The sequence below is a fragment of the Sorex araneus genome, chromosome 5 (assembly GCF_027595985.1).
Source record: "Sorex araneus isolate mSorAra2 chromosome 5, mSorAra2.pri, whole genome shotgun sequence".
Classification (NCBI taxonomy): Eukaryota; Metazoa; Chordata; class Mammalia; order Eulipotyphla; family Soricidae; genus Sorex; species Sorex araneus.
In genome coordinates, this window is record NC_073306.1 from 63,384,512 (window position 1) to 63,404,388 (window position 19,877).

The 19,877-nt window shown below is 39.0% G+C and overlaps 2 protein-coding genes across 5 annotated transcripts in view; one reads left to right on the forward strand and one right to left on the reverse strand.

The window, feature by feature from the left end:
- The window catches only part of CRYZ (crystallin zeta), a 24,084-nt gene extending 23,961 nt beyond the window's left edge, over window positions 1-123 (reverse strand). The window contains exon 1 of one of the 3 annotated variants that reach the window (XM_055140597.1): window positions 9-123. The gene's annotated coding sequence lies outside the window, so the exon portion shown is untranslated. The remainder of the gene's footprint in view (window positions 1-8) is intronic. The other 2 variants (XM_004603343.2, XM_055140598.1) reach the window with 2 other exon arrangements.
- On the forward strand, window positions 118-19,321 carry TYW3 (tRNA-yW synthesizing protein 3 homolog). Of its 2 annotated transcripts, none has more exons than XM_055140600.1 (6): window positions 118-528; window positions 3,019-3,099; window positions 4,546-4,644; window positions 4,865-4,936; window positions 7,901-8,034; window positions 18,862-19,321. In XM_055140600.1, exons 1-6 carry the CDS (start codon window positions 253-255, stop codon window positions 19,079-19,081), a joined length of 882 nt encoding a protein of 293 aa, XP_054996575.1. In that variant the 5' UTR covers window positions 118-252; the 3' UTR covers window positions 19,082-19,321. The 2 variants fall into 2 exon arrangements, with proteins under 2 accessions (XP_054996575.1, XP_004603398.2); XM_004603341.2 differs by having other exon boundaries at window positions 118-426.
- Window positions 19,322-19,877: the final 556 nt, after the last annotated feature.

Sequence of the window (19,877 nt, forward strand, 5' to 3'; positions counted from 1 at the left end):
GCACCTACCTGGTACACCAGGGAACTCACACTTCCTCGAGCTCCGCCGGGTGGCACAGAGAAAGTGGGCAGGGCCGCACAGCTCCGACTTCTGCGGACTCCGCCTCGCCCCGCCCACAGAAGAAGGCACGAGACGCTCACGAGTTTGTAACGTCGAGGAATTTGGGGCCTTCTCGGCTGCCGTAGGTTTCAATATGGCTGCCCCCAGGGGCGCGCTAGAGTGAGGCCGCGGACCGCGTTTCATCTCCATCGCATGGATCGCAGCGCGGAATTCCGGAGATGGAAGACGCAGTGTTTGAGCAAAGCGGACCTCAGCCGGAAGGGCAGTTTGGACGACGACGTGGTAGGGCTTGTGCAGCTCCTGAACGAGCAGGAACAGTTTTTCACCACTAGTTCCTGCTCGGGCCGCATCGTGCTTCTAGATGGGGTGAGGATCCTTTATGCCGGGTGGTCAGCAGCACACAGGAACCCGGTTCTCGAACTCGGTGCCGCGCCCCAATCCAGCCTTTCTCTGACCCTCCGGTGGATGGTATCGGTTTCTTTTCACTTACTTTGGTTTGGGGTGGGGACCCTCAGCTGTCCCCCAGGCTTACTCCTGGCTCTGAGCCCAGCGATCACTCCTCCCGGCGAGGCCGAGTGCTGCCTAAAATGTTGGCTATCACCCGCGCATCCTGCAGATAAATAACTGATTTTGTAGGTCTCGAATGGGTTCTGGTAGTCAGAGTGTCTAACACACCGCCGGTAGTGTGGAAACTGTTGGTCTGAGAATGATCTTGAGCTGCAAGGGTTAAATGATTTGGTTTTCTGAATATGCCACGAATTAATTTCCTCATAAAAGACGAATGTTTTTCTCTTACCCGCTTCTGCCCATCCCCGTTTCTACTTGGTTTGAGTGTTGTCAGGGGTGAGGAGTCCAGTGGGGCCCCCTGGCGGCCTTCCCAGTTATTACAGCTCTGGTGTCTGGCTAAGTGTACGTAATCCCAGGCTTTGCGCCAGCCTCGGGTTTTGGTTTGATAAAACCTATATTCAGAAAATATTTTAGAAATGGTAGGATTTGTAACCTTGGGAAGGTTATGTAAGGTAAGCCCCGCCCTACTCTATTCTCCAGTCGCGAATAATCAGGAACATGGGTTTCAGAGATATAGGATGATTGGGAACGTTTAGCATTGTGCTTAAACCCCATATTAAGGACACTGTCAGTTAGCTGTGTGCTGACTGTATTAGTTATTTTAATATTTTAATACGGAGAGTGAAAGAGCATGCTCAGAAGCTCATTCTTTAGATAACTTCTCTGGTCTTTAGGTAACTTCACCCGTCATTTGCTCTCCCACTTGAGCAGGGAGGCTGCCTGCTCGTATTTTATCTTGTTTCTGTGCCTCTGGGTACTGACTAGTGTGCTGCTGGCCCTCTCCCATTAGCTTGCTGTCTGTTACTACAGTCCTATCTCACCTGGATACTCTAAATATCTCACTTTTCACCTGCTCTGTCGCCTCAGTGGTTCTCAGGCAGGTGCCAGAACCCTTAGTGTCTACTCCACATGTTACACATTGCTAACATACTTAACATACTTATTGTTTTGAAGTGTAGCTCAGCATATCATTTACTTATGCAGAAACGTTCCACTGTTTCCAGCGTCAGAGAATCTTAAACTGCTTGTACTTTATGTTCAACCCTCTCTGCCATTACTTTCTGCATCTGTGTTTACTGAAGTTAAAGGGTTTTTTTGCGTCTGATGTTTACCTGCTTTTGCTTTCACTACATTGTCCCCTTCTCTGCTTGTCTGGGTTACTACCCCCAAACTACCCCGACCATCCTGAACACTGATGGTGTTCATCCTGAACTGCTTCTTCTGAACTGCCTTAGGGCTTTTTCTGAAACTTTTTGTGTATTCTGTTGTCTACCTTGCTTTGTTTATTTTTAAATTCCATTTCAAGCACTGTTCAGAGCAGCTTACAAAAGCAGGGGAAATCTGAACGAAAGAAATATAGGTAAGATGGAGCTTGAGTGGATATAAGATGAAGCCACAGATCTCTTTAGTTCCTCAAACTTTCCATTAGATTATGCAATTTTGCTAAAGATGATTCTACTTTCTGGTTCTAAGGTTGAGAGCAACCAGCTCAAGTTCAGATACATAGCTCAAGGTCACTTGCTAAATTAACAAAAGGTAGTTATTTAGGACAAGCAGAGATCTTGGCTCCCAAGGCCAGATTACAACATCTCTTATGGACCCATATTATATAAATATTTACTTACTTAGAAATATAGTGATATAAAAGTGCTGAATGTTACTGTTTCCACTATCTAGTATTCTGAAATATAGAAACTAGTTGTACCCAAAATACCTAAGAAGAAGAACCTAATAGAACTTTGCATAGAAAGACTTTTTCAGATAATAAGCAGAAATTGATGGGAAAACATTTTCTTTCTTGAAACTTTGATTGTTCTAAGCTCAGCCCTTTGAGACTTTATATAAAACCTGATTCTGAATGACATACTTCACTCAATGACCAGGGACATGAAGGGGTGGGCAGCAGGGACCAGGGACATGTAAGGGAGTGAGTAGGTTCTATGTGTTATTACAACCATGTGTTCTTATGAGAATTAAAATTTATCTACCCTTAATACTTTTTGCTAGCCAAATAAAAAACTGCAACTGGGCTACTAGTGTACAACTCCCTATAAAGATACCTCTCATCTGACAAATCATATTTTTGAAACTATTCAGGCCTTTTTACCTTCATTAGCAAAATTCTTTTTTCTATCTCAAGTAATTTGGTATCTTTTTTTATTTGGGATTGACCTTGAAGTCTTTTGAATTGTTTTCAGTGATATTCATAGTCACCATTTGTGCTTACTATTTTTAAAAGTTTATTATAATATGCATTACACTATGTTTATTAGTTTTGCTCTTTATGTTTGTTTTGGTGCTGGGAGCTAGCCTTTGCAATGCTTGTAAGTTATCTCTCTGGCCCCTGTAAATATTATATGATATACTAAATCATGTTACTTATTATTTCAGGGTACAAATGGTTTTGAGATTCAGAAACAAAACTGTTGCTGGCTACTAGTTTCACACAAACCGTGTGTAAAAGATGATGTGGTAAGTATAACTTTAGAAATAAATATTTATTTCATTGTTGCTTTACATACTATCAAAAGAATACAAAATTCAGTGTTATTGCTGCATAATTGCAGTACTGAAGACTATAAAACATAAAGAACATTTATTACAATGACTGTTTTGAATTATAGGAAATAAAAGGCATATTATGCAAGTATTAGAGCTGCTCAAGAAAACACATCTTGGACACAGTGAAGATTTCATGAAGGTTGGACATGTGTTGAATTTAGTTCTGCCATGAGTCTGTAACTTGGCAGGGAGTTAGGAAAGAGAGAATGACATTATGTACTATGAACTTGCTGATATAAACATTATTTACTGGGATGGATTCTTTAAAAATTTCCTATCTGCATTGGATTATTAAGTTTCCAAAGTTAAATGTTTTGATGAGTTCTTCTAAGTTGGCATTAGTCAGGCACTTTACACTCCCAGTGAATATAGAGACCCAAGTCTAAGTTTCTCGAGCCAAAAAGAATAGTTGACTTAACTGGCAGGGACAGAGTTGGGCATTGTGGATTAAGGTACTCAGATGTCTTTAGAGTATTTGTTCCATCTCTGTCTTTGGTTATTGGTCCTCTCTGCGTGTTTGCTCTTACTCTTTTTTGCAATAAATGATCCTTGTGTCAAAGAAGGTAACTGTGAGCAACCTCATCAGAAAAACATATTTTTTCCTATATCATTTTTCAAGATTGATTTTGGGTCATTGTGTTTTGGGTTAGGTGTCGTGTCCCTAAGATCAATTATTTTGCCAGTAGAATGGATTATACTCATAAAGAGACCTGGGCATGTGACACCTCTGATACTGTGAGGAGTATCTCTGAGAGTGGGATTGATGAGTGACAGGGTCACAGTTAACAATCTCAGCAGAGTCAGATGGTGTGAGAGAAGGATACTTAGAAATAACTCCTTTATATGAATTCTTGCTAAAATATAATACATGTTCTTCAAAAATCTTAACAAGAAATCATTTCAACAGACCTTCTAATATAGTCTTTACATCAGTGTTCCTTAATGAGAAATCTGTTATGGAATTCTAGAGGTAGATTGCTTTGTAGTGATAAGGATAGTCAAAAGGTTTGTGGGAGAATCGGAAATTGGGTCTCTTAAAATAAGTGCCAACGCTAGAGTGAATATTTTGCCTTCAGGAGACCTGCATTGGACCTTGCATGTTCCCCCAAGAAAAACCAGGAGCTCTTCTCCTCTCCCCACCAGCACAGAGCTAAGAGTAGCATCAGCAACACTGGGTGTGGGCCCAAATAGGCCTATAAATGGGTGTCTAGAGGATGGAAAAAGAGGGACTAATTGCTGTGACAATAGTCTGCTGCATGAGTCTGGCAGTCTCTGAGAAAGACTGAAGTTTTTTGTGGGCATTAGTATCACCAAAAGACAATGTATCAGTGCTGATACTAACTCTTGTTTATTTAGATTGAAGCTCTGAAGAAAGTGAATGGAGATGCCATTTTGAAATTTGAACCATTTGTTCTTCATGTGCAATGCCAAGCGTTGCAAGATGCTCAGATTCTGGTAAACTTTTATCACTGAATTTATAGGTGTGTAGGTAGATTTAATTTTAACCTTTAATTCTACCATAATTGGGGCAATGTTAGTTTATTCATCTGATTTTATTTTATATAGATTTTGGGTTAGATGTGTTTCTGTAGTTCTTTGAGCTAACCTATAGAGTTAATCAGTTTACCTGATTCAACCAAATTATCAGAATTTAACAAATGTTATTTTCTTACAGCATTCTGTGGCAATGGATTCTGGTTTTCGGAATTCTGGCATAACAGTAGGAAAGAAAGGAAAGACTATGTTGGTAAGATATTTTTCAGCAAAATATTATTCAGCAAAAAGATAGTTTTTAAGCATGGAATAATCCAGATGACTGACTAGACCTAATTAGATTCCTGCCTTTAGTTACTTTGTCACTCCTCAAATCTTGTTTTAAAATGAGTGTGGTCCCTCGTTTAAAAACCTCCAGTGGGTGTTGGGGGTTGGGGAGAGTGTCACTAGTGAAGAGATTGGTGTTGGAACATTGTATAATTGAAACTCAATTATGAATAAATTTGTAACTTTGAAATTCATAGTGATTCTATAAAATGTTAATTTGCTGGTCCATGGAAATGGCTCAAGGGTTAGAGCATGTGCTTTGTGATGGGAATATCCTCAGGCTACAGGGTCTAGCCCCTCTCCCCCCACCCCTCCACCATTCAAGAAATTAACCTGCCAATCTAAATGTGTAACAAGAAGGAAGTAGCAATACAAGGCTAAGGATAGTATTTACAACAGATATTTTCTGGGGAGTGTGGAGGTGTTGGGCCACACCCAAAGGTGCTCTGGATCAATCCCAGCCATTGCTCTGGCAACCAGATGCAGTACAAGGACTGGATTAGAGCAGGATGTGCGCAAGGCAAGTGCCCTAACCCTTGTACTATCTTCCCAACTCCAAACATTTTATTTTCAGTCCTTTAAAAAGGTTTCTATAGCAGGGGCTAGAGCGATTGTACAGCAGTTAGGGCATTTGCCTTTCACATGTCAACCTGATTCAGCCTCTGGCACGCCAGACAGATGGGTTCTGAGAGCCTGCCAGGAGTGATCCCGGAGTGCAAAGCCAGGAATAAGCCCCGGACACCACCTGATGTGGCTCCCAACCCAAAGAAATAAAAGGGTTTCTATGTCTAGAGAAAATTAAATTTGGGGGGGTGGTCAAGGAGGTGCTCTCAAACTGCACTTGGGCAAACAGGGGCTACTCCAGGAGTACTGAGCCCAGTGATGTAGAAATGCTGAGACCGGAGAGGCTAGAGGGCAGCAGGGCAGGGCTTGGGGAGACCTGGGTGCTGAAGACTGAGGGCCAGCCCTACTGCAAGCGCTGCAGCTGTGAGCTGTCATCTCCCTAAAAAAATAAACCTTCAGTGGGCCAAGGCTGTAGCTTAGCAGTAGGGAACTAGCCCTCCATGTGTGAGGCCCCGGATTCAATTCCTATCACAGAAAATAAATACTTAAATATGTAAATAAACAAACATGATCCATGACTTACTACTCTTTCTTCCTGGGAATTTAATCCAGAATTGTTAGTCTTAGACCCAAGGTCTTATCTTACAGTATTCTTCCTTCTCATCCTAAATAGTCAAAATCTTATTCAATAAGCATGATGGTAGTGGAGTGGAAAGATTGCCGAGTCTAATTTCCCCTAGATTATATGACTTTGGGCAAAGACTGCCTTAATCCCTCAGGGCCTGAGATTTCTCAGCTATATGGATCTGGGGTGCAGCTAACTACTCTGTGAAGGTCAAGGTCAACCCATCAAGGAACTAGATCCCAATATACCCATTTGATTAATTATTGTCTGAGACAGCATTTGTACCGCAATGGGAAATTTGAATGGTGACAGATGACAGATCTAAAAACAGTTACCTATTTACCTTTTACCAAAAGAGTTTGCTACCTTCTGAACTAGATCAGGATTTCTCAACCAGGGCCATATAGCTCACCTCATGGGCTCCAGGATATACCAAAAGGGGCCCCAGATGAGGATCATGCAAATGTGGGGGGCACAGCATGAGACTAGGGGCCTAGTCAGTATGATGGGGGCCACAAGAAGGAGAGAATCAGAAGGAGGCCATGGTCAGATAAACTCTGGACTTGATCTTTTAAAAATCTGGTAGTCCAAGCAAGAACGTAAGCACTGTTAGCGACCCTTCCTTTGTCTTTCATGCTGTTTGTTTCAAGTCCTATAACTTTTGCCTCTAATTTCTCCCGACGTCACCTCTCCACTGCTTCTTGAACTTCCCTCATCTCTGTCTTTCCAGTTGTCTTCTGATTTATCTTCCATTTCTCCATATTATTCATTCTCTCATATACCCGTGCCACCAGAATTCCCCCTTTATAAAAGTTGAGAGTCTCCAGATACTTTTCCTCATATGAGAACAAAATCATGTTCAATAAGCATGATTATGATGTAGTAGAAAGATCGCCAAGTCTCCTGCATTATCTCATTTTGGGCTTTACATAAACTATTCCATGTCTACCTTATTTATGCTCATCTCTCAATCTTGTGTCTCCTGTTGGAACTCCTCTCATAAAGTAATTACTTACCTGTGTATTTCCTGTTCCTTAGAATGAACTTCTAAGGGCAGGAACCCTGTTGTATTCATCCTCTTTCTCCACATCTTATTGGAGGCCTAGAACATTACCGAAGATGCTTAGTAAAGTGTCAGTAACTCAGTTTCAGTTCCTTGTAATAGCTTTTATTATTGTTCTTAACCTTATATCCAGTGTTAGAATCAACTTGGGACTGACTGCTTCATCAACGGAGCAGCCCTAAAACAATGAAACCACTTTTCTATATAGAAGATACATATTTATTCTCTTAACAGTACTGCTTAAACTGAGCTAATAGGCTCTCTGCTATTCACTCTACTTTTATTTTCTCTTAAAGCTTCTGTTGTGGTTCCTTTTTATTTCTTCTCTTCAAAATGTATATTGGAGCTTTTTAAGCTTTAGTGAGATTGAAACTGTTAAAGTTATTGGATTGTTTGATATTATCTACCTCTCTGAAAGACAAAGTATAAAATTCCTTTTCTTTATAGAATGGAAAAAAAATCTAATCTCTTTTGATGCCACTGAGTTTAGCTAAATTATATCGAAGTCTAAATTTAAAAGCTGTAATGGAACTAAGTTGTTTAAACACAGTCCTATCTGCCTGGGACTGACCTGTAGTTATCTTCAGTGTCTCTTGTAGTGTAGAAATCTTTATACCTAAATTGTTTGTATGTTATAGGCTGTCCGGAGCACACATGGCTTAGAAGTTCCGTTAAGCCAAAAGGGAAAACTGATGGTGTCTGAGGAATATATCGCCTTCGTGTTAAATATAGCAAATCAGAAAATGGAAGAAAATAAGAAGAGAATTGAAAGGTATATTAATTGTATATTTCCGTGTTCTTATTCTGTGCTTTGGTTACCTTTAAAAATATATGTGCCATTTTTAGTTTATATTTTCAGTTTATGCTTTTCAATTTGTACCCCTAGTGAACCCCCCAAAAAAGATGGTCAACATGGCATGTAAGCATTGATTTTGGAAATAGCTCAAAGGGGTTGTGTGAACACGGTCCTGAGTTCAGTCCCCAGCATGCATGTTCCCTACCTCTGGACCTCTAGCCTTGCAAGGTGAGGTTCTGGTAGGCCTAAGCACTGCCCAGGTTTAGCACTGAACTGTCTAATTCAAAGAACCAAATACTGCCAGAAATAGTCCAAGGAAAGCCCCACCCTCCTTTTTAAAAAGGAAAAAGGAAAAGCATAGGCTAGATTATACTGGACATGGGATAGACTATGAGGTTGGGGGTCATAGTGGCACCTTTGACTTCCAGCTACAGACATTAATAGGAGAGAAGGTAATCACTGAAATAAGAGAGACCATAGTTACAGGAACTGGAACTGACTAAGATAAAGGCTTCTGGGAAAGAAGAATGTGATTTACTAGAGATTACATACAATTTCCTATTGAGAAGAAGATCTTGCTAACTTTTACTTTGTAGAATTTAAAAGTTTTTTTTTATACCTTTGGCTGTTCAGTATCCAAATCTTATCATAGATTAGATCTAGATTTTTCATAATGTACAAAATGAGGTTTATGGCTCATTCACAGTTTTATAATTCTCTTATTCTTTTTTGCTTTTTTGCTTTTTGGGTCACACCCGGCAATGTACAGGGGTTACTCCTGGCTCTGCACTCAGGAATTATTCCTGGTGGTGCACGGGGGACCACATGGGACACTGGGAATCAAACCTGGGTCAGCCCCGTGCAAAGCAAATGCCCTCCCCACTGTACTATCACTCCAGCCCCTAATTCTCTTATTCTTAACTGTAGGATGACATTGCTTTGTCCTTTCCCTAACCTGCATCTTTTGTTAGAGGAAACTTTTGCATTATTTTCCTTTTAATCTTTTTGCTAAGAAGAGTTTTATTTATATTCATATATGAAATATATCAATATAGATAGATAAAATGGTATATTATCAGTATATATCTTTATATGTAAATATTAATGCTTTCTGATCTACCATCAGTAAATGATTGACTTTTTTCTGAGGTTTCAAGAAGTAATGACTACCTTGATGTCATTTTTTTTTTTTTTTTTTACTCCTTTGACCATCTTGTCACTAAGTCAGTCTGACTAAATAAACCTTGAATGGTTCTTCTTTCCCTTCTTTTCTGCCTGTTTCTTCACTCAAATCATTGCATCAGCCTCATTGACTGGCTTTATAGTACAGCTCTTTTAGTATGTTACTGTTTAGCCACTCTCATAGTCTGTAAAACATGAAGGAATGTTATTATTTAACTTGTCTATCTAAAATTCAGTTGTGCCTAAAACTTTTTTGGAAGCAGCTAACACTGAAAGTGTTAAGAGTAGCAGTGTATGTTGGTGTGAAAAATAAGACCAGGCTTCAGTGGTAGACTTGAATTCAAATTATAAGTTCAAATTCAGGTTCCACCAATATTTAGTCAATTCTTTTTGCTTCATTTTCTTCTTTTTAATTTGGGGAAACACCTCCTTTAATAAACAATATTGGTCTACATTAGAGATGGTCCCTTTCCCTGTTTTACCGTGAGAAGTCTTTGGAGAGCAGAGATCCTTTCTTCCTTCATTGACTCATATAGAGAATAAACCCATAGTGATCTGGACTTTGTCGTCCAGGATTCCTGATTTGAACCACAGAATCTGTACCATTATCCATGCTCTTGCAAGGTTGCTCTATAATTTGTACCTTTCTAAAAAACTTTGAAAGGATTTTTTTTTTCTAGATACGTTGAGAGTATAGTTTATTCTATACAATAGACAGCTAATGTCATTAGGGTTTAATTTTCTAATGGAAACTTAGTTGGAAAATAACAGAAGTTGGGGGTTGCCTGTCTGTAGGATGCTTTGAGCAAACATTGTAAATAGGTGATGATGCTAGTACACACCTGCAGAGCACTCAGCCGCTCCACCTGGAGACAGAACCTGAACTGTTTGTCGGCACTTACTGGTGCTATTCAAAAAGTTTACTATAGTTGTTAGATATTATTCCAGTGAGACTGTTTGCTAAAACATAGGAGGTAGCAAATCAATTTCTCTGTTTCCTTACTTGAATTTCAACTAGACTATAAATATAGCCCAAGATCAACTAACTATACACCTGGTGAAGTTAATTGAGCTGCGTTCACCAACTATAAAATCAAATTATGCTTTAAATCCATTGACTCAAAAAAATGTTTTGAGATTATAGTTTGCATGCTGCTATCAGAAAAGCCATGCTCATCATATAAAATCAGGAAAAAATTAAAGAAGGGTAAAAAGTGTCTTAAGATACTGATTAGAAGATTATATGTGAATTCAGAAAGGGTGAACCAATTACGAAGCGCCTTTGGGAACAGCTGTACATTCCACCAAATGCAGAGAAGAGTTGCTCTTTTGATGTTGAAAAGAGAAAAAAAATAATAAATGCTAGAGATGATGAGTTCTGCAATCAGCTAAAATTGGTTTGTCATAAGACCAAAGTTTCACAATTCAGATACTTCTAAGAGAATTTTTAAGAGACTTCTAATCTATATTTCAACAACAAAGAATAGCCTTAGATGTGAAAATCAAATTTAAGGTAAAATATTTTTAATAGAATGGTCTTACTTCTGAAAAATATTTCCCAGCCCCACTTCTTAGTGTGAAGAGTATGATAGTTTCATGTAAAAATGATTTCACCTGAAAAATACGATATTTGAAGATAGGTTTACAATTACATGAAGATTATCTTTGTATCTGTTAATGAAAGATCAGAACTGATGTGGATTGAATGAAACCATCAGTTAGCTATGAGAAGAATAAAATTAACCACATGCTTTTAGCTAACTGGTACAATGTCAAATAAAGAATAAAAGACCAGAATATTGGCATATAAAATTGTTGAGGAATAAATTGGGAAAAATTAAATGAATTCATTATTATTATTTTGTTATTTTTTTTTGTACTAAAACATACATGACATAGAATTTTATTATTTTAGTTATTTTGATGCTGGTAGTTCAGGTAGCATAAAGTATATACATATTTTTATGCAACTGCCACATTCACCACTTTCTATCTCCAGACCTTTCATTATCCCAAACTGAAACCTTATTTATTTTTTTTTTGCGTCACACCTGGCAATGCACAGGGCTTATTCCTGGCTCTACACTCAGGAATTACCCCTGGCGGTGCTCAGGGAACCATATGTGGGATGCTAGGAATCGAACCCGGGTCGGCCGTGTGCAAGGTAGATGCCCTACCCACTGTGCTATTGCTCCAGCCCCAACCTTTTACCCCTTAAATAAATCTCTCTTTTTCCAGATACCTGGCTCCTGATGAGCACTATTTTGTTTTCTGACTCCATGAATTTGACAGTTCTAGATACTTCATATCAGTAGAATCATATAATATGTATGTTAGACATTTGTGATAGACATTTTTACTTAGCATAATGTCATAATGGTTCATCCAGATTATATTGAAATTTTATTTCTTTTTAAGGATGAATATTTTATAATATTCTTATTAATATTTCATAGCATTCGTATTCCGCAGTTTGCTTGTGAAAGTGAAGATTGGGCTTTTCTTACCTTTTAAGTAAGTGCTCATATTGCTGCTATAACCATCTATGGAAAAATACCTGTTCTTAATCCCTGCTTTTAACTCTTTGGGTATATATCCCAAAGTGAAATTACTGGATCAGAGAATAATTTTGCATTCAGTTTTCTTAAAGTGTCGCTATGCTGATTGTCACAGAAGCTGCACTATTTTACTTTACTTCCTGCAAACATAAGTCTTCCCTTTTCTCTACATTCTTGCTAATAACACTTGTTATCTTTGAGTTTTGTAATATAATAGCCATTTTCACGCTTTCAGTGGGAGGTGATATTTTATGTAGTTATAATTTGGAGTTTTCTTGGTGATTAGTAACATGGAGTATTTTTTTTATGAATTTTTTTTTTTTATTGCTAGGCTTCCCGAGAGGGACAGAGGAATTGAACCAGGGTCAACTGCATGCAAGGCAAACCCCCTACCCAATATTTTGCTTTAAAAAGACCGTTGGCGGGGGCTGGAGTGATAGCACAGCGGGTAGGGCGTTTGCCTTGCACGCGGCCGACCCGGGTTCGAATCCCAGCATCCCATATGGTCCCCTGAGCACCGCCAGGGTGATTCCTGAGTGCATGAGCCAGGAGTGACCCCTGTGCATCGCCGGGTGTGACCCAAAAAGCAAAAAATAAATAAATAAATAAATAAATGAATAAATAAATAAAAAGACCGTTGGGGTATGAGATGGCAGAATGGACTCTCAGGATCTATGTCCAGATTTTCATTAATTGGATATAATTCACATGTAAAATGGTGGAACCATAGCGTTCAATTCATGGGGTAGTTGTGCCAGTGAATCACAACCTCTCTATGAACCTCAGTTTCTCATTACAAAAAGGGAAGTGATTTTTGATAATGGGACTCAGAAGTAGGTGGGAAAGGCACACTTGGGAATAAGTAGGAACATGCTTCATTGATTGGAAAAGAGCTATATGGTTGTATTATCTCTAAGTGACTGCTCAATTATTTGAAAGTTCCCAGAGACCTTATATACTTTTCTCACTAAGACACTGGGCAGGGAGATGGCTCAAAGGGTTAGTATGCATACTTTGCATGTGCTTCCTCGATTCAATCTCCAGTACCATGTGACCTCCATGCCTGCCCCTCCCCCACAGTAATATGCTTATAGTGAACCTGAGCACCTTTGGATATGATCAAAACACAAAAGAGAGGTCAGAGGTGCTGGAGCGATAGCACAGCGGGTAGGGCGTTTGCCTCGCACGCGGCCGACCCGAGTTCGATTCCCAGCATCCCGTATGGTCCCCTGAGCACCACCAGGGGTAATTCCTGAATGCAGAGCCAGGAGTAACCCCTGTGCATCGCTGGGTATGACCTTCGGGGGAGAAGGAAACGGAGCAAGGATGTGTGGGATCGGGGCCCTGGGAGGCGAGGGGTATGCCACAACATGGAATATTTTTTCTTGTACCCGTTGCTAAGAACTTTTCCTGCATTATTGTGCTACTTCCCTTCCTGCTAATGCTTCTTGGCATCCTTATGGATTTTTCTCTCCATTTGTTAAAATACTCTCTACAATTCTGTTCTTGACCACAGTTTCAGTTCCTTTCCTGTATGCTAGTAGGTCTTTCGAATTCCTCTTGTCTTGGACCCAAATAAGCCATAACCCATATAATCCAGTAACCTCTTGCATATATTTAATCAAAATATCCCACTAACCTTTTCTTAAAAACTTTTTTATCCTAGTCTCAGCCCCACAACCATTTCCTTGGCTCAAATTCCTATTACTGTTTTTCACTATCATTGCAATTTATGCCCCAGTGGAAAGCAGAAATGTGAACCATATTGAAATACAATTATTATTTGCACGTGTCTTTTTTCTTTTTTCCACTACATCATAGTCACAGTGAAAATAGCACTTCACTCCCAACCAAGCACACGAACACGAGCACGCGCACGCACACACACACATTTTAAATATCTCTTATGCTAAAATCTTGTATATCGTGTTGCTTGTAGTAGAAACCCAGGGGGTGTTTATAGAATGACTCAAAGAATAAAGTTAGAAGTCAACACATTATATTGTGTTCCCCAAGGACAAAGACAGTTTATCATCTTCTCAGCAGTATGAGAATATGGTTAATGTTTACTAAATTTAGCTGACTTGACTTTTCAAAAAAATAGTATTGTTTCTAAGGCTTCATAGACTTATGGGAATTGGTCTAGACGACACAGAAGATAACTCAGGGATGGACCAAATAGCAATCAGCTTTTACTGCATCGTGCAGGGAAGAAAAAACAGGCCCCTGAGTAACTAAACACATGGGAGTGATAGAGCAGGTTAGCACCCCAACATGACAGCAAGTTGGAATTGGAATGGAGTCAAGGTTAAAAGCTTTCTTGGGCTCATATTGCTCACCACTTAAATAAAAAAAAAGAAAAAGAAATGAAACAGCTGAAAAACATACATTCTTTTACATATTAAAGACCAAAAAAGTAAATAACATAATGTAAAAAATGCTTAATTTCTGAGAATCAAGCTCCTCCTTGAATATCATCTTTACTGGATTTTTTTTCCCCCTCTTTTTATAATTCGCATCCCATTTATTAGCCAGTTTTCATCCATTCTTGCAATTTAGCCTGGGTTTTTTTTCCCAGGGAACATTTCATGATCCCCAGTTGGAGGGGACCTCTCCCAGGGTGCATTTCTTCTCTACCTCACTTCATCTTCTCTTTCTCTTGACATGTGACATGTTTCTCAGCCCTGCAGCTCCCTTTAAATCTGTGCAGCTTGAGTGTGCTGATTATGCACATTAACCTCTGTTCCCAGCGCCTGGTACAGACTGACCCTGGAACATTCATGAGTTTCATTTTTTTCATTTCTTAATTAAAATACTAGATTTGGATCCGTTACAATCCAGACTCAGAGAGATGAGACTACCCTTTGGTATCTGTGAACAGTGGAAAGTCTGGGAGGGTGTGGAACTGTACTTAGGTTTCATTAATTTGTGGTTCCTCTCTCAGAAGTCAAAGAATTCTCAGCTTTTGATTGCAAATGGTCCCCTAGCTGACCTCAGAAACATGAATTCATTTTTCCTAGGGCTGGCCTGAAAACTTCTCCTGTGAAGAGAATTAAGTATAAGTCGCCCTTTGACATCATGATCTTGACAGCAGAGATAGAAAAACCAGAGAGAATTTGATTTTCTTCTGAACAGAAATAGAAATAGTTGCTTGAACATACATTTTTTTTTTTCCTATACTGCAAATTCTTTGTTGCCTCTGAGAGCTGAGGAAAGTATACTTTGAGAATTGGGCTTTAGATTGCTATATCGGGTCATGCTATGATGGAAGAACATATATTTGGAAAACAAATTTTTAACTTACTGGGCAAGAGGACTTCTTCCCAGAGGACTTATTAAAAGTTCTCTTAAAAAAGAAAGAAAGTATTAGAAGTTTTTCCTCTTGACTTTCATCTCAAAGAGTCTTTGTTCCATTTTACCACTTGTTTTCTGGTGCTCCAAAGATGTGGTTTTGAATTCTTGGCTTTTTTTCTTGGAAGCTTAAAGTTGGACCCTGTTTAATTACCTTTGTTATGTGATTGACAGACCATTTTATGCTATTGTTAATTCTGTTATTATAAAAGATATATTTATGCTTATGCTTATCTTAAGGGCTGGAGCGAGAGCACAGAGGGTAGAGTGTTGGCCTTGCATGTGACCAACCTGGGTTCGATTCCTCCGCCCCTCTTGGAGGGCCTGGCAAGCTACCGAGAGTATCTCGCCTGCACAACAGAGCCTGGCAAGCTGCTTGTGGTGTACTCAATTTGCCAAAAACAGTAGTAACAAGTCTCACAATGGAGACATTACTGGTGCCTGCTCAAGCAGATCGATGAGCAGTGGGATGACAGTGACAGTGATGCTTATCTTGACTTTTCTAGGAATAACATATACTTCTGGAAAAACAAAAAAGACTTGGCCGCAGGGTGGAGTGAGGAATGATAAATGAAGTTGTCAGATACAGCTATATGATCAGACAAAGGTGATTCACCCCCATTTTGTGTCAGGCCTGGATTTATGTCTAGATAAAATGAGTCATTTTATTGGATCATTTTTTTAAATTAAGTCATTCTAAATAGACAATGTGGAAGATAAGAACAAAGCCAGACATTGAAGTCATTCAAGAGAATGGGATGGCTTGCTAAGAAAGATTAAACCTTGTATAGACAGTTTCAGGAACACAGAGGACTGAACACAATATTGGTAGATGATGTGAGGGACAGAATGGAAGGAGTCAGTCTGGAGACGTGTTGGTGAGCTAGCTGAACTATAACCTCATCTCTGTAATTGGTGGAGTATGGAAAGAATGAATCATTTCCACTGGAGAAGTGTAGTGTCGGACAGGCGGTGTCCTTGGGGCAAGGGAAAGGTTTCAGTTAATGCTATAAATATAAAGAACGTGTTCAGTGAGAAGGTTGTCACTATGGAGCAGAGCCTAAAAACTCAATGTCAGTATATTTCAAAGCTTTTGCTGTGCTGCCAACTATTACATATTATTGTATAGTCTTTCTTTGTGGGTTGACTTATTTATTGAAGAAATATTTGTTAAGCACTTTATTTATACATACCTCTTGGAGAGCCTGGTAAGTACTGAGAGTATCCTGCCTGCATGGGCAGCGCCTGGCAAGCTACCTTTAGTGTATTTGATATGCCAAAGACAGTAACGATAGGTTTCATTCCCCTGACCCTGAAAGAGCCTCTAATCATTGGGAAAGACGAGTAAGGAGAGGCTGCTAAAATCTCAGGGCTGGGAGGAATAGAGACGTTACTAGTGCCTGCTCGAGTAAATCTATGAACAACGGGATGACAGTTGATACAGTGATACTTACTTGGTGCTAAAAGTGTTATGTACAAAAGTGTACAAGTCCACAAAAGTGGTCAGTCCATAGTGCTTGGAATTTGGACAGAATGTGGAGCAGTCATGTTAGGTCTCTATTAAAATTTGGTGAAGCATTTGGAATATGGGATGGAGCTATAGCACAGCGGGTAGGGCGTTTTCCGACCCGGGTTCAATTCCTTCGCCCCTCTTGGAGAGCCCGGCAAGCTACCCGTGGCGAATTCAGTATGCTATGCCAAAAACAGTAGTAACAAGTCTCACAATGGAGGCATTACTGGTGCCTGCTCGAGCAAATTGATGAGCAACAGGATGACAGTGATATAGTGATTTGGAATATATGTGATAGGCTTTAGGGTGGTTTTAGAGCCTAATCTGTTTATTTAATTAATTTTTTTAGAAAGGATTTATCCACATAGCAATCTATTCCATAAATGTCAAAAACTTCCTGTCATAATGCCCATTTCAATAGGTCATAGAAGCATGATAGGTCCCTAAAGTGGCAGGAGAATTCCTAACTCCCAAATCCCAATTTGAAATATAGGAGGACATGTATATATTTGCTTTATGTCAGTAGTTTTCACTTATTTGGTGCATTTTTTATCCTGTGGTACACTTTATCCTATCATCTATTACATGATAGATTATATAGCAGAAAACAGGATAGATGGCTTTTGGTCTCATGGAGTTTATATTTCCTAAAACTAGTCTTTATGAGAACTTACTCTATATCTAAATACATATAGATAAACTTATCACCTATAATCCTCTATAGCCACACTAGCTACAGAATATTATCCTGTTTCTGAATGATTTACCAGTAAGTAAATCAAAACTTACTGGTGTTGGTATGAGCTGAGTCTCAGATACCTGAAGCCTGGTATGAAGTGGATTCGTGTCTCCTTCCTGCCTTCCAATATAACACTAAATGCCTTTGTGTTAGGAAGACTTTGGAATTATGTGGTAACTGGGAACAGAAAAGAAATGATGCTTTTTTTTTTGGAGAGAACAGATATATTTGATTATAGGATTAACAGTAAAACTACCACTAGAAAGATGAATAGAGGGAAAGAAGTTGCTAGGCGTTAAACGTTGCAAATAGCTAACAAATAAGGAACATTTGGTTTCAGTTGCAGAAAAGCCAGGCTCTGGCATCCAGGCAGGATACTCTCAGTAGCTTGCTGGGCTCTCTGAGAGGGATGGAGGAATCAGAAAAAAAAATGTTTTTGTTCTTCTTAACCTTCTCTGGTTCCTGCATCTGGAATAGAAATTAATGTAGGGTAGAGGTTGTTAAGATTGGGGCCAGAGAGGCTAAGGTTCTTATATGGGTTAAGATTCTTACTGCCTTTTATGTAGCCCACCCTGGTTCACTTCCTTGGACTATAGGACCCAAGCAACCGAGTTATTGGGCCTTAGCATTATTGGCCAGGAATCCCCAGGAGGGATTCCCCAACCCAGGGCCTTATGAGAATGGCTTGGGAGAACCCCCGCCACCAAAAAAATAAAAGACGTTTATTCCGACCCATTTTGCTTGGGATGAAAAGAACTTGTCTATTCTTTTAAAACTGAAAGCAAATTTCTTTTTCTAATTAAAGTCATAAAAGCACAAAGCGTGCTATTTTATAGTACATGAATATTTCATTGATTAATTTTGTATTTTAAAGTAAATGCGAACTTCCAAATTTTGTAAATTGTAAGTCTTGTGTACTTATATGAATCTAAGAATACTTAGTAGGAGTCAGAAGGAGAGGGACGCACAAAATGATTGTATTCATTTGTGGGATATTAAAATATATATATATGAAACTAATACCCAAGGACAGTAGAAACAAGGGCCAGGAGGAGTGGTCCACAGGTAGAAGCTTTCCTCAAGTGCTTGAGGAGAAGGCAATTGGGATAGAGAAAGAACACTATGACAAAGATAGTTGGAAATGATCATCTTAGATAAGAACTGCGTGCTGAAAATAGGTAAAGGAATAAACATTATAACCTCTTGGTATCTGTATTGCAAACTATAATGCCTAAAAGGAGAGAGAAAGAGAGAGAGAGAAAAAACCTGCTATAGAGACTGGGGGGGGGGGTTCGAGTGTGGTGGGAAGGAAACTGGGGACATTGGTGGTGGGAAATGAACACTGGTGGAGGGATGGGTGTTGGAACATTGTGTGACTGAAACCTGACCATGAACAGCTCTGTAACTGTATTTCACGGTGATGACAAAAAGAATACTCAGTGGTATTGTTTATTTCTTTGCAGATTTTATACCTGTCTACAAAATGCTTTGGAAAGAGAAGCCAGTAGTAACTCACATCTCAAAGTGAAAAGCAAAGAGAATAACTCATTATATACTCATAAGAAAAAAAGAAAACCAGAAAAAGCATGTGACAAATGTGTTATTGAAAAAAATGATAATGGCCTTGAAAATGATGAGGATGATGCTGGACTCAATGTTAACATCTTCCCTGAAGATTACTAACATTTGGTTCTCAAGTGTCCTGATAGACTGTTTCTAATGAGTATTACAAAATTGCTCTTTATAAGAGTATTTTAGTTGCTGAATATATCAATCAGGAAAACAATATTTTCTCTATATTTTAGAGAAACTGTTCTTATTAACATAAATGACTTTTTTGAAATAAATGTAAATGATATTTGTCCACTAAATGCCATTTCAGTCACATATTCATTGTAAGAATAAAATTATAATTTTCAGTGACTTTTTTTAAAGTTTCAGTTTCTCTATAAAACAGGAACTAATAGAATGCCAATTCGAGATTCTTAACATCAGGGATATTTGAGTAAATACAATAACATTTAACTATTAACTTTGGAATCATTAGTATATAAGTTTAATGACAAGTTTCTTTTCTTTATACTTTATGGCAAAACAGTCAATAGACCTTTTGTCCAAGACAAAACACCTCAACCCACTTTGCTCATTATTTCTTACAAACCAGAGCTTGCCATTGGCATAGTGTCCATGAAACAGATGAGCACAGCTTTTCACAAAAGAGAATATATATTTGCATTTTTTTCTTCATCCTACTCTTCAATTCCATTAGCCATAATCACTGAAACAATGACTTGCAGCTCTTGCCCTGATTCTGTCTCGTAAGTGCAGCTAGCTGTGCGGTCCCCTCCAGCAGAGACAATATTTTCTCAATTTGTTCCCTCTTTAGACTTTGTCTTAAGTACTAGATCCTTAGCTGTCATTGAGACCTTTGGGGTCTAAACGCATTGACATTTCTGGCTGCTGACTTTTCTAGTTTTCT